Raw genomic sequence first — 20,516 nt, forward strand, 5'->3', positions numbered from 1 at the left:
CAAAAGCAAAAAGATGTTTCAGTGCTGTCCCTTCCGCCTTTGATACCTTTGTCCCACTGTTTCATCTTCAAAACTCCATGCCTCACTGAGATTATAATTTGGAGAGTATATTAGCTAATAAAAACAAGCCTCTGTAGATACCCAGACAGTATAATTAGGAAATACATAGCTGCCTTTAAAAAAAAAAATCCTTATTTCTTGAATGTCAAAATTCATGATGTGTGTAATCTGTCAGTTCTTAAGATACTTAGATCAAGAAAGGTATCTACAAACTATTCTTCAATTATTTTGCAATTGAATTTCTCAATGATTTACCAGTCTATCACACACAGACACTGTGAGTAAATTTGGGTCCTACTTGAATTTGTTTCTTTCTTCACGTTCTATCCTTTGCAACCTTTCTTCTCTCTCCTGACGCCGTCTTTCTCTTTCAGCTGCCAAGGACTCCTGGTGCTGCCGAAAAGATGATGTAAGGAGACCACCCAAAGCTGGCCTGCAGAAAAGGAAGATCAGATTTCTCAGTGTCACTTTTATTGATTATACTGGCAAAAAATGAGTAGCAATCATTCAGCAAGTAACATAATTCCAACCAGCAGAATGACATGGCAATATTTATGTATGGATCTTTCAAAGCACGGGCTAAGTGTCTTCTCGCTAAATTGATTATAGACACTGTGATGAGCTTAAGAAAACACTTAGAGTAGGCTTGTTAAATTGCCAAATTTCTAAGGTACAATAAACGTGTAAAAGTTCTTCAGTCTAGTTCAACTGCAATATTGTCTAAATATTTTTTTTAACTTTATAATCCTGTTAACACAAAAGCTGAATCCTGCAAAGGATTTTTGAAATTTTAAGGAAAAAACCTGCAATATTTTTAAAACACAAACATGTTATGTAATGATGTTAAAAACAGATGTGCCACAAACACCTGAGAATCCTGCATACAGAAAAAAAAAGTAAAGGAAGTAAATGTCATAACAGCCCTTCAGAATTCAAATGCCCTCCTTAGCAGGGGCATATCTTTCCTTTATACATTAACAAGTTCGGTTATGATTATTTCCTTGCTGCATGTGCTGTAAGAGCAAAACAAATCACATGTAAGGACATATCAGTAAAATACATAGGGACAGTCTTCTCAAACCTTTATTGAAAACTGTCAGAAATGATGGCCTCTACAGTAAAGACTTTTTAAATATATAAAGCTACATTTGCATTCACTTATAGTTTGCTGTTGATGCAGGGTTTTTTGTTAGTTTTACTGCAAGTACTACTTTGGCTGGGAGAGTGGGTCCTCTCACAAAACTTTCCCCCAACAGAGTAAAGATGTCTCTCTTTCTATCTTTTAGACAGGAAAAAAAAAATCTGTATTGTACAAGGTAGCTTTATACAGATACACACTGATTGAATTAGACTGATAAAATCAAAAAGACATAACTCGTGTAGAGCGGTTTCTGTGCATTGTTGTAACATGAGTTTTGCAATGAAAGGATTAATGAGAGAAATAGATACTGCTTTTTCTGAAAAGAAATTAAAAGAAACTAAACCCTGCCTAAAAGGAGGTTCCTTAACTAGTAATACAAACCTGAATAAATTTTCTTTATTTTTAAGGACTTAGACCCTTTCCCTTATTTATTTACTTGTCTCTGGCTGAACAATGTAGGCACTTAGTGTAATGGCACCAGATCACCAGCACAGATATGTGCAGGAGAAGACAAAAGAATTAATGCAAACCTATCTTCCCTGAGTGTCTATGTCTGTACAAGCAGAAATGCTTCAAAACATAGCCATTTCAGCCCCACTGGCAGCAGGGCAGTATGAATATGTCAATAATTTCAATAAATTGAATTTCAATATGTCATATCCCACCCGCATAAACATTACATAAGATGGTATAAAACTCGATATTCTGTAAGACTCCGTGCTGGCACTCCTCCAGAGCTACAGTATCAATGCTGGATCACGCTCAAAACCATAAAAATCTCTAATATGCTTCAGCACTAAGAAAAGGGGAAAAAAATCCTCATACACTGACAGTCAAGTACGTGTGGTGAATTTTCCCCTGAGCATATTTTAAATTTATTTTAACTTTTGACCTTTCAGTGCATGTTGCAAGAGAAAGCTCTCAGCAGAAACAGTAGCAGCACTGTACTAAAATTCAAAAGCTAGAGCTCCATCCCTGTCATAGTATGAAATACCATGGCTATAAGCTTGGACATAACATCAGAAATTGCTCTTGGAAGGGGAAAACTGGACAAAGCCTCCATGTGAAGACATATGGAAATAAACTAGGAGAGATGGCAAAAGAGGGTCCCTATCAAGTCTGTGCTTTTATGTGTTTTGAGTATTCGGCTTGATATCCCATCCTGTCCCACCGAGCTGCCGTGAAGTCTGCAAACTCAATTTAGAGTCAAAGGAAGGTATGGCTTAAATAACCTGAAGGAAAATTATTGGGAAGGATGGGGTGATACTGAGAGACCAAAGGAGTGATTGCAGGTCTGCACAGCATCTAGCAGGTTGGAAACCTTTGGCTCTGACTAAGCTCTTTGAGGCTCCACAATAAATATACATTCTTATTCAAGGGATTACAGGGAAATCACATGGAGATGCATAGTTTAGTACTGCAGATGGGATTCTAACCTAACTTTGGTAGCAAAATTCCTCCTCATGCCAAGACACCTTGTTTGGAGGTTTGATCCATAGCATAGTTTGGCTAGCATTGCTCACTTGGCTAAAATTTGCAGCTGTATGAACAGCAGCTTTACAATCTAAATAAAAGATCCACAGCCATATGTACAGAAGAAAAGCTAATGTTTAAGAAACTGAAAATGTTAGCTTGTCACCTCTTTGAAACTAATCAAATCAACAATTAGCCGAAACTTGGTATTTCTGTATTTCCCCTTTGTTATGAGTTCATACTTCATCTGAATTACAAGCTACAGTATAGCCTGCACATGCTTGCCTGACTTAATTCCTTTGTCCCAAACAAAGTCACATCGTGTACAACAGTTTAGTGCATGAGATGGTCAAAACTAACAGTCAAAGCTGCAAGAAGGTTCTGTTTATACACGTAATAACTAAACAGACAGGAACATGTTCAGCTGACTCCCTGTGTGGCACTGACTTCTTAAAACACAAATAGTCAGGTTTTGGGTCTTCCGTCTCATTTAGAAAAGGGCAGGAAAAGAAACAGTACTGATACTACTGAGTTAGTTAGTGCTTGCTTAGTGGTTAGACCTTGCAGTGGCCAGCCCACTCAACCGGACACCAAATGCTGAGACCATGTGCCTTATGAAACCTCATAAACTCACAGCCTCACTGTTGCTAACAAACATTATAACTCAGCTGCTGTTTGGGTGAATCAATACTCTTTTTAATATGAACCGCAACTGCAAATGAACAGATTTTAGCATTTTGTAAACTCCATAATTAATTTTCTACGTGTGCATAAACTAAACATGGAGAAAACAGGTGTTACTTTCGGGGTGTACAAACCCTTAAAACAGCCAGAGGAAAAGAAAGTATTTAGAGGTATTCCTCAAACAATCTAAACAATTTGAAAAGGGGTTTGTCTATGTATGGTTTGTCTACAGAATCTGATTTTTGTTTCTGTATTCCCCTGTCAATAACACTTAAAGTAAATGTTCCCTTTCAGTGAGCTCATGCTTGAATTGCAAATGGCATCAGTACTGGCCAAACCATCTGGTAGGAAGGCTTGGGCTGAGCCTTTGGGTAAGTTTGTTGCTTTGATGATGTTTGAAGGGTGACAGTGGCTTCAGGCCTCAGGAATTTTTAAGTCTTATTGCTGTAGGCTTCATCTTAAAAATGAGTAAGCAAGAAAGAGGATAAAAAAATTCTGGCATTGAATCAAAGGTGATAAGAGATTTTAACAGAAAAGAGTATGTGAATACTCAATGAAAGCATAATAGAGTGATCACTCACAAAACAGGGTTATAGCTGATATTTGCCAGCATTTTAATGCTGGTGTCATATGTTACCAGCTGGTAATATCAACCATTTGTTCAATTCCACAAATACAATCCAGAAGGATGCTTGCTCTGACTACTATTTTTAGTCTTGTAGAAAATGCAAGGCTACTAAGAACAGATTGTTAATATAAAAAATGTTAAGAAAAGCTTTCTTATGCCTGCTGGTTAAAACCAGTAAAAGCTAAACAAGCTACATTATTACATTCTCATTCCAAAAAGAAAACACACGACAAGAATGTGTCTAGGTCTTAGGATTTGTGAATAGAGCTCCATACCAGAGCATTGGGACCTGGGGCCAGAGAGGTCATTAGTTACTTATCTTGTTGGAAGAAGAGACAGGAAAGACAAATAATAGGAAAAAAAAAAAGAAAAAGAAGGCAAAAAAATATACACAGGGCAAAGGACATGAAGCTAAAACATCTAGTGTAGGCCCAAACTCTTCTAAATAAAAATTCAGCTAGCCTGACCTACAGCATTTAACACAGCAGTGAATTAGTAATCATTATTATAAACACAAATTCAGGCAGACACAAGATATCTCACACTTTTTTGCAAGTACTTGCAGTTTCCTGACAATGCTCCATCACAGACTATATATTTTGAAGGGGAATATGTGACCTGAATTACTCTAATCTTGTTGCAAGCTGAAGAAAATATTTCTGTCTTACTCTAAGCTGCTTTGTTGCAGCAAAATTGCAGTTCTGAAGTTCAAATGTTCTTCATTCACATAAGCTCTGAAACATTCTTTTGTGGCTGCATTTCCCTCTGCTTAGTTGAATTTTTAAGATTTGCTACAGAGAAATGGGTATCTCTAGGAAGAATACAAAATAAAAATGTATATTTTTAGGAGTTAAAAAAAATTAACAGATGACTTATGAGAGGAAATCCCTTCAGGTCATAAGGCTAGTATTCAGGGTTGTCTTTAATATAACATGGTTCAGAGTCATTAATAAACTTATTAAGGAAGCACTAATCACCTAGTTTTACAAAGTGCTCCTGTTCCACCAGTCATGGATTGCTACAGAGAGAGAACAACAGCCAACAGCTCCTACTCAGGCCTTAAGTAACTCTAAACGTCTCTTGACTTTAACAAAATAAATTCACTTTCCAGCTTAGAAAGAGACAAAAGGGGAGGAAAAGCTGCCAAGAGGCATATTGCTTTTCACTGTTAAAGAAACTCTCAGTGTGTTATGTCTCCCTACATGACACGGCAAATTCAAAAGCATGTTGATATAAGATTTTGCAAACAGACTAAACATTACTTGAGGAATCTTTACAAAACTCTCAAAAATAAACAGAAAATTGAGAGATAAAACTACTGACTAATGCTTCCTTTGAGAAAGAAACTTGAGAGTGACCAAGAGAAGAACTGATTAACGTTAGACTTTCAAGTGGCGTAGGGGACTACCCAAAATAAAGCTACAGTGGGGCAGAGCTGCACAGAGCCTGCAGCCTGACCTCTACAGGTTTTACACTGTGCTTCTTTCTCCAACTTGCAGCTTCTCATCCTCATGTGAGTTACAAATTACCTGTAAATGACAGGTAGATCCCACAGGTAGATCCAGGCTAAGGTGGGTGTCCCCTCAGCATCAGCACTGCACACAATGCGCTCAGCCAGCAACACTCTGCAGTCTGAAACCGTAACCCAGTTCATGCTTCTGTATAAACATATACCCTATGATGAATCCTAAAAAGCTGCAATCAAGAATATTGCTTACACAGTAGTTTGACAAGCAGCTCGGCCAGTGTAAGCCACCACTGCCTCCCAAATTGTAAATCAAGGAATTCCTAAAGTCATTTTTCCTCTTAAAATCTCAGCAATAAAGTTGAGGCTTTTGCCCTGGGCCACTATTATCAACAATCAAGCTATCCCTTCCTCATTATGTTACTCAGAGTGAAAGATGTCCTTGACATTTACCACAAGAAAAAATGGTCATGATCTCTAGTCTGAGAGCCCAGAAGTACATATTAAGACACACAGAAAGAATAGAAAGCCAAGGAAAGAGGCAATGTTCTTGGGAGAGCAGCAGCTTTGTAAGCTGTATAGAAGATTTTGTAACATAGGGTTCTTGGTTTATCTTAGTGCTTACCAGCTGGAGTAAGGAAACTCCAGGGTGCAGATTAGTGATAAATGGCTGATGAAAAAAAAAAGAAAAGAAAAAAATAGAGAACCTTCATTCAGCAGCATCTCCCTGGGGTTATCAACTATTGAGATGTTTCATTTTAGTAGACAGTCTAATTGAAAAGCTGTTTGGCATTCTCAGGAAGGTTTTTTTTGGTGATGGTTTGTTGTTGTTGTTGTTTGTTTGTTTTGTTGTTGTTTTGCTTTAAAGAGACAGAAATTTGAAAGAAAGCACCAGATTGCCAGCAAATCACTTTTTCAGGAACCTAGAGAGGGAATAAAGCTCAAAAGAAGAGTTTTTGCAGACTTTTGCTGCACTTCATGTTTAAGCTTCGGGTATAGTGTTTACATGTCAGTGGAGAAAAAAATCACCTATAATCTAGGCATGCTAATCTCAGTGTCTGTGACCTGGTTTAGAAATAAATGTTTGAAGGTACATTTTCTTTAAAAGATATAGAAGAACATGGAGATGAATACTCAACATTTAAGGCCCTCCATCATGGGAGCCCGAGGTAAAGTATTGCTGTAGATCACAAAGCAAGTAAGATGGAAAACATATTAAAGGATATGAAATATATTTCATATTTGTTAAGCCTATTTTCTAATGCTCTGGAAAAGCTGGAGATGCTTCAAACAGGAGCAATCTCCAAACACCACAGTAGGCCTTTACCACGCTTGGAGACTTGGAAGAACTTCTGAGGGACCAGCCAGAGGTGGAGACTAAGTTCACAGTGACTGGCTAAGAGGTTCAAGAAGTGGAGCTTTGCAAACTGAACTTTCTGGCATTTGATTTAACAGACAGAGGCACGAGAATGAGGACCATGAACTCCTGCTCCTTTGGCACACAGTGCCCAGAGAAGAAGACTTTTTGAGATAGGCTAACTATACTATTGTTTGACTATCAAGTCCAGTAGGAACTGTCTCCTTGCAAATGCATCAGAAGAAACCTACCCTGGCAAACACACCAGCAAGATATTTTTCTGGTAGTGGAATGAATGAAAGCTGATGCTGAATTCAGAAGCTCTTGTAAGTTATATTCCTTCATGGTCTCCTCTAAGGATGGCATACACTTCACCACCAAAAGGACACTATGAGGGGGCGTGAAGCTTTACAAGTAATGAGTTTGCTGTTCAGCTACAGATTCCAGGCTGCAGCTTTTGGTTCGAGTGACTGCCTTAGATTAAGAGTCTGAGAAGACAGTCTTTGGCTAGACAGAAATAGCCTAGGTATGAGCATAAGGCATGGAAATACAGACTAATCTTATACCTTCTGCCCCCAGGCAAGGTGGTAACTCAGAGGGACAGAAAAAGGCTTTTCTCCCTGGTGTGCTTCAGTCATATCCTGTTCCTCCCCTTTGTTACCAAAATTTATGAGGTTATGAAATTGAGAGTGATTTTCCTTTTCTTTACTAACTGGGGAGAGTTAATTGGTGATTTAAGTCGTGAATAGTGGGAGCAGTATATTTATGGAGCAAAGCAGTCTTTGGCATTTGAAAACAGGCAGACTGGGCTATACTCCTTATTCATTAAGAGCAACTTTCACAAGCAGAGAGATACAAGAGAACCAATACACCCTTTCTTTTCTCCCAATGGAGGGCTGAACAAAAAGTGTCCTGCAGTTTGCCCTCCTTCAGCAGGATTCCCATGGCTGCAATATGCATTTCAGAACCATGGCTCTCCACAGGGGACCCAGGGCAATGAGAGAGAACAACAGGATTGCAAGAAGTTGCCAAAAGGCCGCAGCTGAATTTAGAAACAGTTAAGTAAGCCTTTTCTTCTGCTGCACAATCAGAAATATATAGATGATGTGGATTTTAAAGAACAAAATCCAGCTACTTTTGCACTGAATTATACTGCTGTTATGATTTCCTACTGATCTTAGCCAAAGAAGGTTTTAAAAGTATGAATGTCAAAATGTCAACCACACTGTTTCTTTCCACCTAAGTTGTAGCTCTTGTTTACATAAGCAAAATGCAGCCAAGGGTTTGAAAGGCCTGTCAGGGCAACATGAATCATTTTGCTGGGCACTGCTCTGGATTCTGCTTCTTCCTTCCTCCTCATTCTCGAAGGTCAGATAAACGGTACCAGGAACTTCATCTGAAGCTCTTCCCTGCATGATAAAAGACAGGAATCTTTCTGTGAAGGTTTTGGATAACTGTAGTCATAAGCTGAAAGCAGAAAACTCACCTTGGAGCTAACCATAGATATGCATCTGCTTCTTATCAAGTGCTTTTTTCTCCCCGCCCCATCTTTTAACTCTTGTTTTTGTGTTTGAATCCATATAAATTTTTACCATCAGGAGGTAGGAAATAATGTTTACATAATCTAAGACAAACACCATTCATAGAAGACTGTGAAAACTTCCACAATACTTTCCATTTACTAATTAGTGCCAAGCATTGCATCATGCACTACACAGCTTACTCTCCAATAAGCAAATTCTATCCATCGATCTCTCCATGGGCATTTCTGCAATGCAGAACATTTCATTCCAGGACAATGAAATAAAAGCAGGCTTCTGCTCTTCTTCAAAGCAGTCACTTAATTAGAGCTTGCTGAACTATAGATCTGCAATGGTATCACATGCAAAAAGAACAAGACAATGCAAAACGGCATCTGAAACTGTAAATTTAATAATCTTTCAAAAAATAACTGCATCAATTCTGCAGGCAGCATGCAGCTTTTGTGTACACATATTTTTCAGACTTCTCAGAGATTCATATACAGGAAGCATCAAGCTGTAACATCCCTCAAATGCAGAAATCCTGGTGAGTTCATGAACTACCATGAGCAGCAGGCTGCGAATTTAAACAAGAGTACAGAGATTTTTACCACATGAGGTGGAAAGTGGTAAACATAACCTGTGGGAAAGACAGAGATGCTACTCCGAGCACTGTGTACAGGAACTTAGAATATGTAAGAGAGATCTGATAGTTGAAGGCAGAGCACTTTCCAGTTTCACAATAAAGAGACGGACAAAGTATGATGGCCAGAAGATGTTGCTAGAAAAACTGTCCAGAAAATATAAAATATTTTCCTAGAAGTGATGATAAATACTGGCATGTTTTCCAGGAGAAGTCATGCTGCCACTTGAAAACACAGGAAGGTAACAGGGGTCTTTTATTTAGCTTCCTTGAGACCCATTACAGGTCACAACAGATGATTGCAGAGCTCCCCTCTGGCCTGACTCTCCATGAATCTGTGAATTTTACAGCTTCATCCTGTGGGGCCAAGGCATTTTGGCTCCAAACCAGCAACGCACTTACACACAGGCTGCAATTGAAAGCTGGCTCTCTCTGCTGGAGCAGGGCCAGCGCCATCAACCTCTTGCAGGACAGGCCCAACCATCTTTAGCCATCTCAGCGTTTGACCACTTTGGGCTTTCTTTGCTGCAACAGCAATCAGAAGCTTACAACAGCAGGGACTTGGAAATCTAAAACTTCCAAAGCAGTGGGAGACTTTTAACTCTTGCTTATCTAGCATCTATTTTGCTGAGGTAAAAAGGGGGTGAAAATGCCAGTGTAGAGTTTTTTATTATGGTTTCACTCGGCAATAATTTAACTGAGATCAGGAAAGACAAGTTGAGGCAAGGTACTCTAGGAAGATGAGCAAATGAAAAACTTGTCTTTCTCCAAAGACAAACTTAATGTAATTACTCACTTGAAAAAAAGGATTAAATCAATACCTCATGGCTAGAAATACATGTATGCTGGAAAAACCTAACTTGAACCATTCTGAATAGTAGCCTGGAAAGGATGTGAGGCATTAGGAAGGTTCAAACATCTATACACACGCGCACACACAAACACTTATACACATATAGAAAAATTCTAAAAAAAGATTAACAAAAATTAACTGGAATACAAGCAAAGGATCCTGACCTTCAGTTCAAAAAACAGGGTGGGAGATGCAATTTTTATGAATTAGAGGCCAGTTTGGAAACAAACAATCCAGATCCCATGTTTTTGGCATAGTTTTATGAAACTATTATATTAAATTATTAAAATAATTTAAAACTTATACCTTTCCTTCTTAAACTCAGCATGACATCCTTTGAAGCTGTCATTTACTTTCAGGTTGTAACAGACAGTAAATTTCTGGTGGTCCAAATCTCTTGCCAAGCATTGCTTTCATGTATCCATAACATTTTCTTATCTTTTTTCTTCTTCTAGTATCTAACATAATTCAAAAGAGTATTTTGGTTGTTCAAAATACTGCTTTTTCGTTGCTGGTTTGTTTTGTTTTTTCCCTTTTTCATGTTTTTAAAAGTGAGCTGATAACTGGTAGGTTATTATGAGTTTGCTTTACCTACAGCAAGATATGTTTTGCCCTTGATGAAATACAATGAGATATATCACGTATTTTCAAGAAAGGACAAAATTATGGCCTAGGAAATTCTGAGTTAAGCATGTTTCCAAGATTTTGTAGTTGATTTAAGATGATAGAAGTGAAAATAGATCTGAATTTATTTTTAAAAATGGAAAGAAAATATGCTTTAATTCATCTCAATACTTAGAACAGCATATGTGTGAAGCAACTCTGCTTTATGCATTTAAGTGGAAGAAGCAGAAGTAGGATGGAAATACACTCAGGCTTTAACACCAAGTCAGACAGAAAGGCTTGAGAATGAGTGGGAAATGAACACATTCAGATTTTTGTCCATTTTCTTTCCAACATTAGAAAAAATCTGGTTAGAAGATATTTCCAGTACTCACTCAGAACAGTTTACATTTATCTCCTTCATCCTGTCTACAAAGAAACTGTTGTCAAAACACTGATTAATTTACAAACCTGTCAGATTTGGTCTCTTGAGGTGGTGACAGAGTTGTCCCATAACGAGTAGTGGGGGTTGTAGGGGCACTCACACCAGTATAGGGTCGTGGAGAAGAGTAAGAGCTGCTGCCATAGCTATTGTATCTGAAGAAATGGGAAGAAAAGTAGGAGAAAGGGAGAGAAAGAAAGAATCTGTCAACAAGCAGGCATGAAACAGTAAATCCTCTTGTTTACAGGGTGCTAGTGATCCCATACCCAAGAACTTCTCAAACATTCACCTTCTGGAAATGTTGCTCTATTTCCAGCTTCCAAATACGCAACCTATCATGTACTTTTAATATCAACCATGTCATGAACATACGTGATGCAAACAGTGAACTATATGTAAGGAAAATAACGAGAGATTAGAATGGTCCTCCCAAGTGACAACTCATAGTAGGAATACCTGAATTACTGCTCAGTTACTGAAAATTATTAGCTGTTTTGGGAGCTGATATCCAGCCACTAGAAAAGGGATCAAACCAGTCCAAGTCAGCAGTATTCCGTATCCAGTGAAATTAGGGAAAAAAGCAGCATTCCCAAGACATGATCAGAACGTGGACATCATGATTTGCAAATGCTTGCATTTTAAATGGAAAGCAACCACATTCTTTTCAATTAAAGCCGGCAGCATTTTCTTTCCCTCCCCCAACGTAAGTAATAGCTTATGTGCCATTTCTTACAATGTCTGTAAAAAATCATCACCATGGTTAAAAAGACATGTCTCCGGAAGCACGGTTTCAGAAATTTCTATCAGCCCTTCCCTCTATTAAAAAAAAAAAAACCATAAACTCGCTTGACTTCAATGCGAGCTTGCTGATCAAAGAGAAATTGTTTCCAGGACTCCTGGAACAGTCGCCTCCCCAGAGTCCCTTCTATCAATGTTTTCATCCTGGCTCCTGTACTGAATAGAAAAGGCAGTTGTGTTGCTTTGCTGTGCCTTTTAACCATTGTACTTAACCAGCATGTCAAGGAGAGATTCCTGATTTGGCAGAATGTTAATATTCCTGTTCACGAACAATGCTATTTTACCACATGGAAAGCATATGACGCTCTGTAGGTCAGTACTCTGCAAGGCCAACTCATCCAAATGACAAAATTAATTTCAGGAAATGAGGAAACATAATTTTCATTATTATAATTCAAAAGATATAATATAACCTCCTTCACCATATCCTTTCTCTGTTGCTTCTTCCCTCCCACACATCAGCACACAGTAATTTCACTTGGCAATTTTATTTGAACAGGCTGGTTGGTTTCCTTCAGCTCCATTTAGCACACTCATCTAGCCATGCAAAACTTCATTCAAAGTTTCAAGCTTGATTCCTTAGGGTTCAACAGCATTGCTGCCTGCCAAGGCCCACGTTAAAATCAGAAGAGATTTCAGTTAGGTGCTTTTATAATGGAAGGGATTGTGCTTTATGGAACGTGCCCTCTTGGACAACAATTCCAGGTTTATGTTTTAGAAAACACCCCACCACGAGCACCATCTATTTTAGAGACACGATGCTGACTGCCCAGCAACAGGGGAATAATATTAGCAAAAAATTCTATCATGCATGTATCTGAGCTACACAATGAATTTTGCAGGAAATAATTGCCATCCAGGCCTTCTTCCCCTATAAGAAAACTCACTAGAAACTGGAGACAGTGGCCCACTGGAGGAATGTGTAACTGGACAGTGTGGAGCTTCCCTGGTAGCACAGCCCTAGCTCGGGTCTTCTCTGTGATTCAGCCAAGAAAATATTCTGCCTGTACCTGTACTGAATGAGCGATGAGAAAACTCCACTGCCCTAACAAGAATGCAGAGCTCACTTGGTATTTTCCTGACACTAACAGAAACCTCCATTTACATTTTGATCAACTGAAGGGAGACCTTCTTGTCAACCATTACATATGCTTTTCTTCTCCTCTGCCCCATGAAAAAGCTGACATAGTGCAGAATCCTTTTTCAGACCAAGGAATTTCAATTAGTCCAAAGCTAACTCTCTTGAAAACAGAGGAAGCATACCTCCTATGGACTCAGACCTACATCTACTAAAAAAATAAAATTCACAGGGATTGGTCTGGACACAACATCCCATCAGACGGAGACTGAGATGCTGGAAGAGGAACATGGCAAAACCAGAACACCATAGATTCACAGAATATGCCGAGTAGGAAGGGACCCACAAGGATCATCAAGTCCAACTCCTGGCCCTGTACAGGACCACTCCCATAAGTCACACTGTGTGCCTGAGAGTATTGTTCAGGGTAAGTACGTATCCTGTACACAAAGTTTATCTTTCTAACCTTCCTGTGGTACTGGCTATTACTTCCATTTTCCCTTATCCCAGGAGCCTTCATTCTCAAGAAACCCCAGACCTTTACCTCTTTTATGGACATATTACCGCCCAAATTTTGCAAACTTTGCCTTCCCTTTCCTCCAAATAAACCCATCAGAATTCCCACACATACCGCACCCTTGATCCTGTGTAGCAATTAGAAGTGCAAAGGATGGTCAGAGGAAAAAAAAATCACTGCATAAATATTAAATATTGTAGGAAATAAAAAGGAATCTACTCTCTAAAGTATTTCAGCAGCAATGGGAGAGCAATAAATGAGTGTGAGAGGTCTAGGGGAAAATTGCATCTATGCAGAAAAATGTAAATGTAGAGGAATTCCAGTTTTCAAGTTGCAGGTAAGAAAAAATATGTGAACTAAGTCCCTTGTCAACTGCTACTTGGATTTACAGGCTTTTCAGCAATGTGAAAAAGTGACAAAACACACCCACCTATTAGAAGAGAAAGATCAAAAATTAAAAGGATCAAAGGAATCAAAATATTTGGTCACATGCAGAAATTCAGAAAGACTGCTGGAGAGAAGAAGAAATAAATATACATACAATATATGTGTACATTTTCAGCACCTAATTCAAAGAACACTGACAACTGGGAGAGACAGCAAAAAATCATAAACCTCTTTTCAAGGTGATTCTCTATCATTGTTTTTAGTGCTACTTACTGTCAATTTGTTTTACTTGAAAACAGACTGAGAAAAAGCAATTTTTTTTTTTAATTTTACATGAGTGGGATGGGGAAATTAAAAGTAAAAGTTAAGAGAAATGTAAGAGGAACAACTGAACTGAGCAGATGTTGTGGGGATAAAACTGTCTATTCTGAGTGCTATATTATCTTTATAGAACTCTTATTACAAACATGAGTTGAAATTGCCCATGACATGGACATGCATTGTAATCTAACAACAAATTTTTGATTTGGCAGTTCAGCCTTTGAAGCTAGGATTTCACCCCTGAATTTCAAGTGCTGATCTGACCTCTCTTGGTTTTATAGCACAAGAGCTCCATTAATTTTCATAAAATTATGTCTTCAAATTACATTGTTGTAAATGAGAGCAAAATGGTGCTCCTTTCCGTGATCTCCCAAATCATGGGTTATTTATTTATCCACTGCTCTATAGAGGAAACCAGGATACTTATTAACCATAGACCTTGAAGAAGAGTAAGATGAAATGAAGGCAACAAAGGCAACAAGAGAATATCAATCAAATCAAAATACAGGCTTACAGGACTAAAACTAATACAGTATGTTCTGGAAATAATACAACACATAGAGTGCACTATTACCGCTATAAAATTCTTGAAAGGTGTTATTCATTAGCTAAAAATTAATGTCAGCTGTATAGAAACTACCTGTTTTCCCTCATCATTTCTGCTTCCTTCTCTTTCACAGATGCCGGAGACTCTTCAAAGTCATACGAGAAGAGGTGAAAAGGAGTATGTGGTACATAAGGTAATTTCTCCACTGTTGGAGATGCCTTTGGAGTAATGGATGCTGAGGAATTTTGGGGAGAGCTCAGCAATGCTGTCGCAGGTGAAGATGATGATGAAAGGACAGAATTATGATGACAGACAGATGAGTCAGGCACAGAAGTGGAGATGCTAGAAGAGCTCTTTGCTCTGGAGCAGGAAAGAGACCTCTCAGCTGGAGAAATGGTACTGGAGACAGCTGAAGAACACTGTGAAAAGTTTCCATTCACAGCCTCCCGCACATCTTGAACCTCACTGCAGGAGGAAAAAATCATGAGAAAGGGAAGAAAAGGAGAGAAACGGGGAAAAGAGAGATCAATAGATAGTAACACTTGGAGGGGGAAAAAAAACAAGTAAAGGTGTGTCAGACAATCAAAAGCTTTCCAAATTTAGAAAATCATCACCTCTTTTTAAATAAAGTAAGATAACTCACATCTTTGTATCCCAGTGGGATTCTTCTCGGGGTTGGAAATACTGGGGAAAGGAAGCAACTCAGTTTAAAGGAAAGGACAGTATTTAACCTACAGGCTTCAGAACTAATTTTCATGAATCTTTTCACAAGTACTTTCTGAACAATTTTCATTAATTTCAAGTTAGGCATCATCAGAGCCAGTACAAGCAGACTCAACACACTGGATAACATGGTCCACAGAGTACAGATGCTTCAAGATGCATGACTGTTTCTTGAAGTATCTTCAGATATCTGAGTATCATCCTCCCTGGGGATATGATATTTTTACTAGAAACGTTCATCCGCCAAAGATGAAAATAAAAAGGTACTCAAATCACCACTGTTCTGTCAAAATTCAAGTTTAGAATGATCTTGAAAGCAACACCTTACCAGACCATTTGTCTAGGTATGAAGGCACTAATTTCTGATTTCTCTGAGTGTCGGTATCCCATGCTGGTATTAGATAGAGACTTGCAGAGTTGCATCAAGGGAAACAGAAAACACATCTGCTTTGCTCTACTGAAGACAGATGTTGGTGAGTGACAGAAGGCACACGGCAGGTGAAAAGCCATGGGATCTGCACTCCAGGATATCTGTTTTCACCAGTAACTCCAGCAAAAACACTGTGCATGTGCTTTGCGCTGAATCACTTGGCAAGTGGCTGATTTCACTCTACTGAGACCACCTCTGTGCTCCACTGACAGGCATGGCCCTTAATTGAGGAGTGTGGGTTTGGCACAGCATATGCAACAAAAACACAAAACATATATGTTGGGATATTATGAAGTGAATCACCAGATATATACCAGCTAATTGTTCTCACAACGGAAGCACAGTGGGCAATCTGGAAACCTTAATCTGTTGCACCTGCTGTGCTTGACAGGAGACACTGAAACCAGGCTAGTCCTACCTGTCCTTACAGCACCTGACAAGAATGGCCAAGGTACAGATCATTTTTGTAATGCTACAGTGACAGTGAAAGGAAGTACTCAGAAAAGTCATGGGAATATCATCCAGTTATCTCAAAGTGATTATTATTTTAAAAGACCAATGACCTGAAAATACATTATGATCTCTACGTTTTTTAATAGTACTTTAGTATATGCATGCAATTTACTAACAACTTGTGCCTTTACTTTGACTTTTAAGAATCAGATTTGAGGAAATTATCACTTAATTTTGAAATTTCAGGCAGCCATTGGCAAGATTTGCAAACTGGAAGATATTAATAACAACAGTACAGTATTTTCTTTGGAATTCACACATTAAACAGTTTCCTTTCTTCCTTCCGTGCTGTACAGTGTCTGCATAAATGTGGTTTATTTAAAAAAAATATCCAATCTCATTTGCTGAGTTGCAAAGCCAAATAATTTAACCTAAATCAAATGTCTGTCTGGAACAAAGAATGTATTTTCTTGCTTCCAGATTATTAGAATCAAGTTGCTAAATGCCAAATACATATATATCTCACATCTAAGTGGAAACTTTTACATGAGAATACTGATAGGTGATTTGTTTATATCTATATTTACAGAGATGGGCAAGTGTTTATGAAATTATATATATATATATATACACATATATATCAGTTTAGCCTCATAGTAGTTCTTTGCTATTAAAACATGAACAAAATAGATAGAAATCATAGGCAGCACTCAAAAATGCATATGCTACTGCATAGCAACAGATATTTCTAACAAGGTGGCATTATAAAGACAGGGATGAAAACCTAAGAAACCAAGCAACATCTTCAGCAAAGCATTGCAAAGTTTCACCCTTGCCTTAACTAAAAAGATAAACCTAAGCCATGCTTAGAAGCTATGCTTTCCAGTAAACCCTTTAAGATTTGTGAGCATTACATAAAGGAAGTGAGTGCAGACAGTGTATTGAACCTATATAACTAAACATGTTTCTGTTAACACTGCCATGCCCACAGCCCTCCCCAAAGGTTTTAAATGCAGAAACATTTCTTTGGGCAGTGGCTTTAACAGGTGATCTAGGAATGTGAATGAAAAACTAGATGCTGCTGCACACTGTGCTGGTGAGTTCATGCCAGAGCCTGAAGAAAAGGTGGAGGGACAAAGCTGAATCCTGATACCTGGCTTTGACCTGCCTATTGGCCTCTTCCTCCCCCTCATCCTCAGTGTTGGGCTCTGTGACTGGCTGTTCTTCTTCCTCCTCTTCATACTCGTCCTCTCTGAGGTCAGACCAACGAAAGAGGCATGCAGTGGGATGGAAAGACAGAAGGCGGAAGAGAAAACAACATGAGTCCCCAGAAAAAGAAATGGAAGGAAATATTAGAAATGGAAGGAAAACACTGAGGAGGAGGGAGTTTTGGCTCCTCTATGTTAAACAGAAAGCCACCTAAAACTTACTGCTAAGTATGTGCTGGTGCAAGGGTAGCTACCAATATAAAAATGTTATCCTCTCCCCTATCTATATTTTTAATATTAATTTTTGATATTCAAAGATGTCATTATTTTTTCTTGAGCTTGGTCTTCTATTTGCTGTTGCCCTACCTGCAGAGGCATTAATGGAAAACATTCGTGATAATGCGAATGTTCAACACATTAGTCATTAAGTTGTGCCTTTCTGGCTTAAAGGACAGTACACACTGTGTTGGCATGGGACAGCTGGCATTTGACATCACACTTTCTAAATTAACACAAATAAAACATTCCTGTTAAGCAACCAGTAGCTCAACTGGAAAACAGGGTGAACCACTGAGTTAGAAATAACAGAGAGACTAAATCAGTTCAGGACTATTTGCAAACAGCAATATTTAAGTTATCGGATGCCAGTACATGAATTATTTCAGTAGAGTTATTAGCATGGTAAAAGCAGGCTTCGGTTCGGTAGTAATTCTGGCAAAAGAGAATTGTAAGTCATGCATAAAGGCTCCATAACCTACAAACCACATAAGGAAAAAAAGAAAACTATATTACACATGACAAAAAAGGCTACATTGTCTTGCCTCCTCTCCCTCTCATCTATGCTTTTTCCTCCCCAAACCAACAGACTCACAGAAGATTTAGAAAATATTCTCTCTTTGGGCTTCTTTTGCATTTGCAAATTCTCCATTTGATTTAATGCTGTATACCATTAGGTTATGCTCCGTGCAAAAATGAAAGCATACAAACAGTCATGAAGTTTGTAAGACAATCATATTCCTTGCATTTTCCTGAAAGGTAGTTTTCTTTCCTCTAATTCTGAAGGGATGCTCAGTGGATTTTTTTCCATTTAGAATTAATTGCCATGTTATAAGAATAATGAATATTTACAATGTGAGATCATGAACTCACTGAGTGCAATGCAAAGGGTCAATGCAAAATTTGTTGCATTTATATGGAGTTAGTTACAGACTAATCAGGAAAATGGCAGCACCTGGAATTTTTCCAATATTCTGGCAAGCATCTACAAGGTAGACACTTCCAACCATTCCTAAGGTCACCTTACTTACAGAGACACTTCTCAACTTCCACATATATACTGGTACACAGAAAAAAAAGAAAAGAAAGAGTTGACCAGGGAGCATTCATATAATCCCTTCTCCTTACTAGCAAGTAGCTCAAGATTAGCTCTGCTATTATCTCCTGTGAAGGGAAACATCTGCACCTGTTAGTCCTACAGCAATCACACTTGGGAAATAACTCCTGAAGCTCTGTGGGATCACGGTTCTCTGATAAGACCACAATGCATCCTATAATGTTGACAGCACAGCTATTGTTTATATGAACAAGCGTGGCCCCATTAGTATTGTGTTTTAAGCTCCCACCAGGATTCCGGATCAATGATATCAAAATTTCTCCCCCACTCAATTGCCTCAAAATGCCCAAAATCATAAATGAAATAATCATCTGATAGAGTGAATCTCATAAATCATAAATTTGAAAAGGTTCTTTGAGAATTTATTCCTTCACATGAGGGCACGGTAGTAAGGATGGGAGCTTACACAGCACAGACTGAACTGGGAACCACTGAGTTATAATTGAACTGAACAGAGAAAGGAGCTGAAAAGAAATTTTAAAGATTCCAGCGAGATCATTCTTCTGTCAGGCCAATAACTCTTTCCTTAAGTCTTCTTATCTTCTAGATCAAAAGCTTAGAAGAAACTTTGATTGGAAAGCTCTTTGCCAATATTAACTGTAGAAGGATGGCAACTACATGGCAATTGCTTGGAAAAGCTGGAGGGAGGAGCTGGCTCTGAGTGAGCTGGTTGCAGAGACGACTGGTGTGCACAGAGGCAAGCATGCTTTTCAACCTGGGGGAGCCGGTTTGGTCAAAGGAAAACTTGCACAATGGAAATAAGTGTGTGCTTATGAGAGGCACTCAACACTTGGAAAGTCCTCTTTTCACAACTTAACCCACAGTTTCAGACTCCTTGACTATGCCCAGAAATGGATCAGAGGAGAGGGGTAAGTTCCCAGGTAGGAAAGATGTGTGGTCTTCTTTTAACCAAAGTAATAGTAGCAGTCGTTTCCCAGTCTTGTTAGAGAACACATATTCTGCCCATGAAAACAGGTAGTACCTGCTAGCTAAATCTTTCCTAAAAGGCAGAAAAGGAAAAATTCCACGTGAATATTTATTAAAACAGGAAAACACCCACTACAGACAGATGACATTCGGATGCTCAAACAGAACAGCAGACACATTTGTGAATTCATATGGACTGTTCAGGGTTATGTGTTCATTTTTGTGTGCAATGGAGAAAGGATGATGTAGAAAAGCTCACTGTCCCTCCCACGTACACATGCAAATTTTGTGTCAATGCAATAGTAGAATTAAATTAGGAAAATTAGGAAAAAGGATTCATCAGGAGGTTTCTAATTAAACAAGGCTGCAGAAGCCAGTGTGTTTTTCAGTAGTGCAGAGGAAACTATCCTGTTTAACAAAAGGCAAGTATTTATCCTGCAGCAGGGAGGAAGGGCTTCAGCTAATGCTGAAAGATTGGATATATTCAGCTAACCTTAAGGCTATTCCTGGGTTACTTCAGTTACGATGATAAAAGTATTAGATTAGAAGTATTTATACAAAAGCTTTATGGCACTGAAAACAAATTTCAAAACAATCACTGTGTTTATTTTCATCTCTAAAATGGATTACTGCTACAGGCTAACACCCCCACTAAACAAATAAACAAAACCCCAAGCCCCCACAAATCTTTATAAAATACATCATTGGTCATGGCAACTCACAAACATCTTCTAGGGCACAGGTTTTGCTCAGTTGTTTCAACTAAAGTTTGATATGAAAGCATTTATAGCCCCTTAAAGTAATGTGCATGTTAAAAAAGCCCATGAAAGTGCAATTTATGGATTGAGAACCACTAGGGCAGCAA

General features: G+C 38.5%; 1 protein-coding gene across 10 annotated transcripts in view; it reads right to left on the reverse strand.

The window, feature by feature from the left end:
• The window catches only part of FHOD3 (formin homology 2 domain containing 3), a 385,259-nt gene that overhangs the window by 84,144 nt on the left and 280,599 nt on the right, over positions 1-20,516 (reverse strand). For 7 of the 10 annotated variants that reach the window (XM_051812619.1, XM_051812617.1, XM_051812621.1 and 4 more), the window contains 4 exons: positions 17,277-17,375; positions 14,611-14,982; positions 10,899-11,024; positions 359-493 (listed from right to left, as the gene is read on the reverse strand). In XM_051812619.1, coding sequence (XP_051668579.1) covers positions 359-493; positions 10,899-11,024; positions 14,611-14,982; positions 17,277-17,375 — 732 coding nt within the window. The remainder of the gene's footprint in view (positions 1-358; positions 494-10,898; positions 11,025-14,610; positions 14,983-17,276; positions 17,376-20,516) is intronic. The other 3 variants (XM_051812625.1, XM_051812624.1, XM_051812622.1) reach the window with 1 other exon arrangement.

This window comes from Manacus candei, unplaced genomic scaffold (assembly GCF_025592945.1).
Source record: "Manacus candei isolate 608988 ecotype Guabito, Panama unplaced genomic scaffold, ASM2559294v1 h1tg000088l, whole genome shotgun sequence".
Lineage (NCBI taxonomy): Eukaryota > Metazoa > Chordata > Aves > Passeriformes > Pipridae > Manacus > Manacus candei.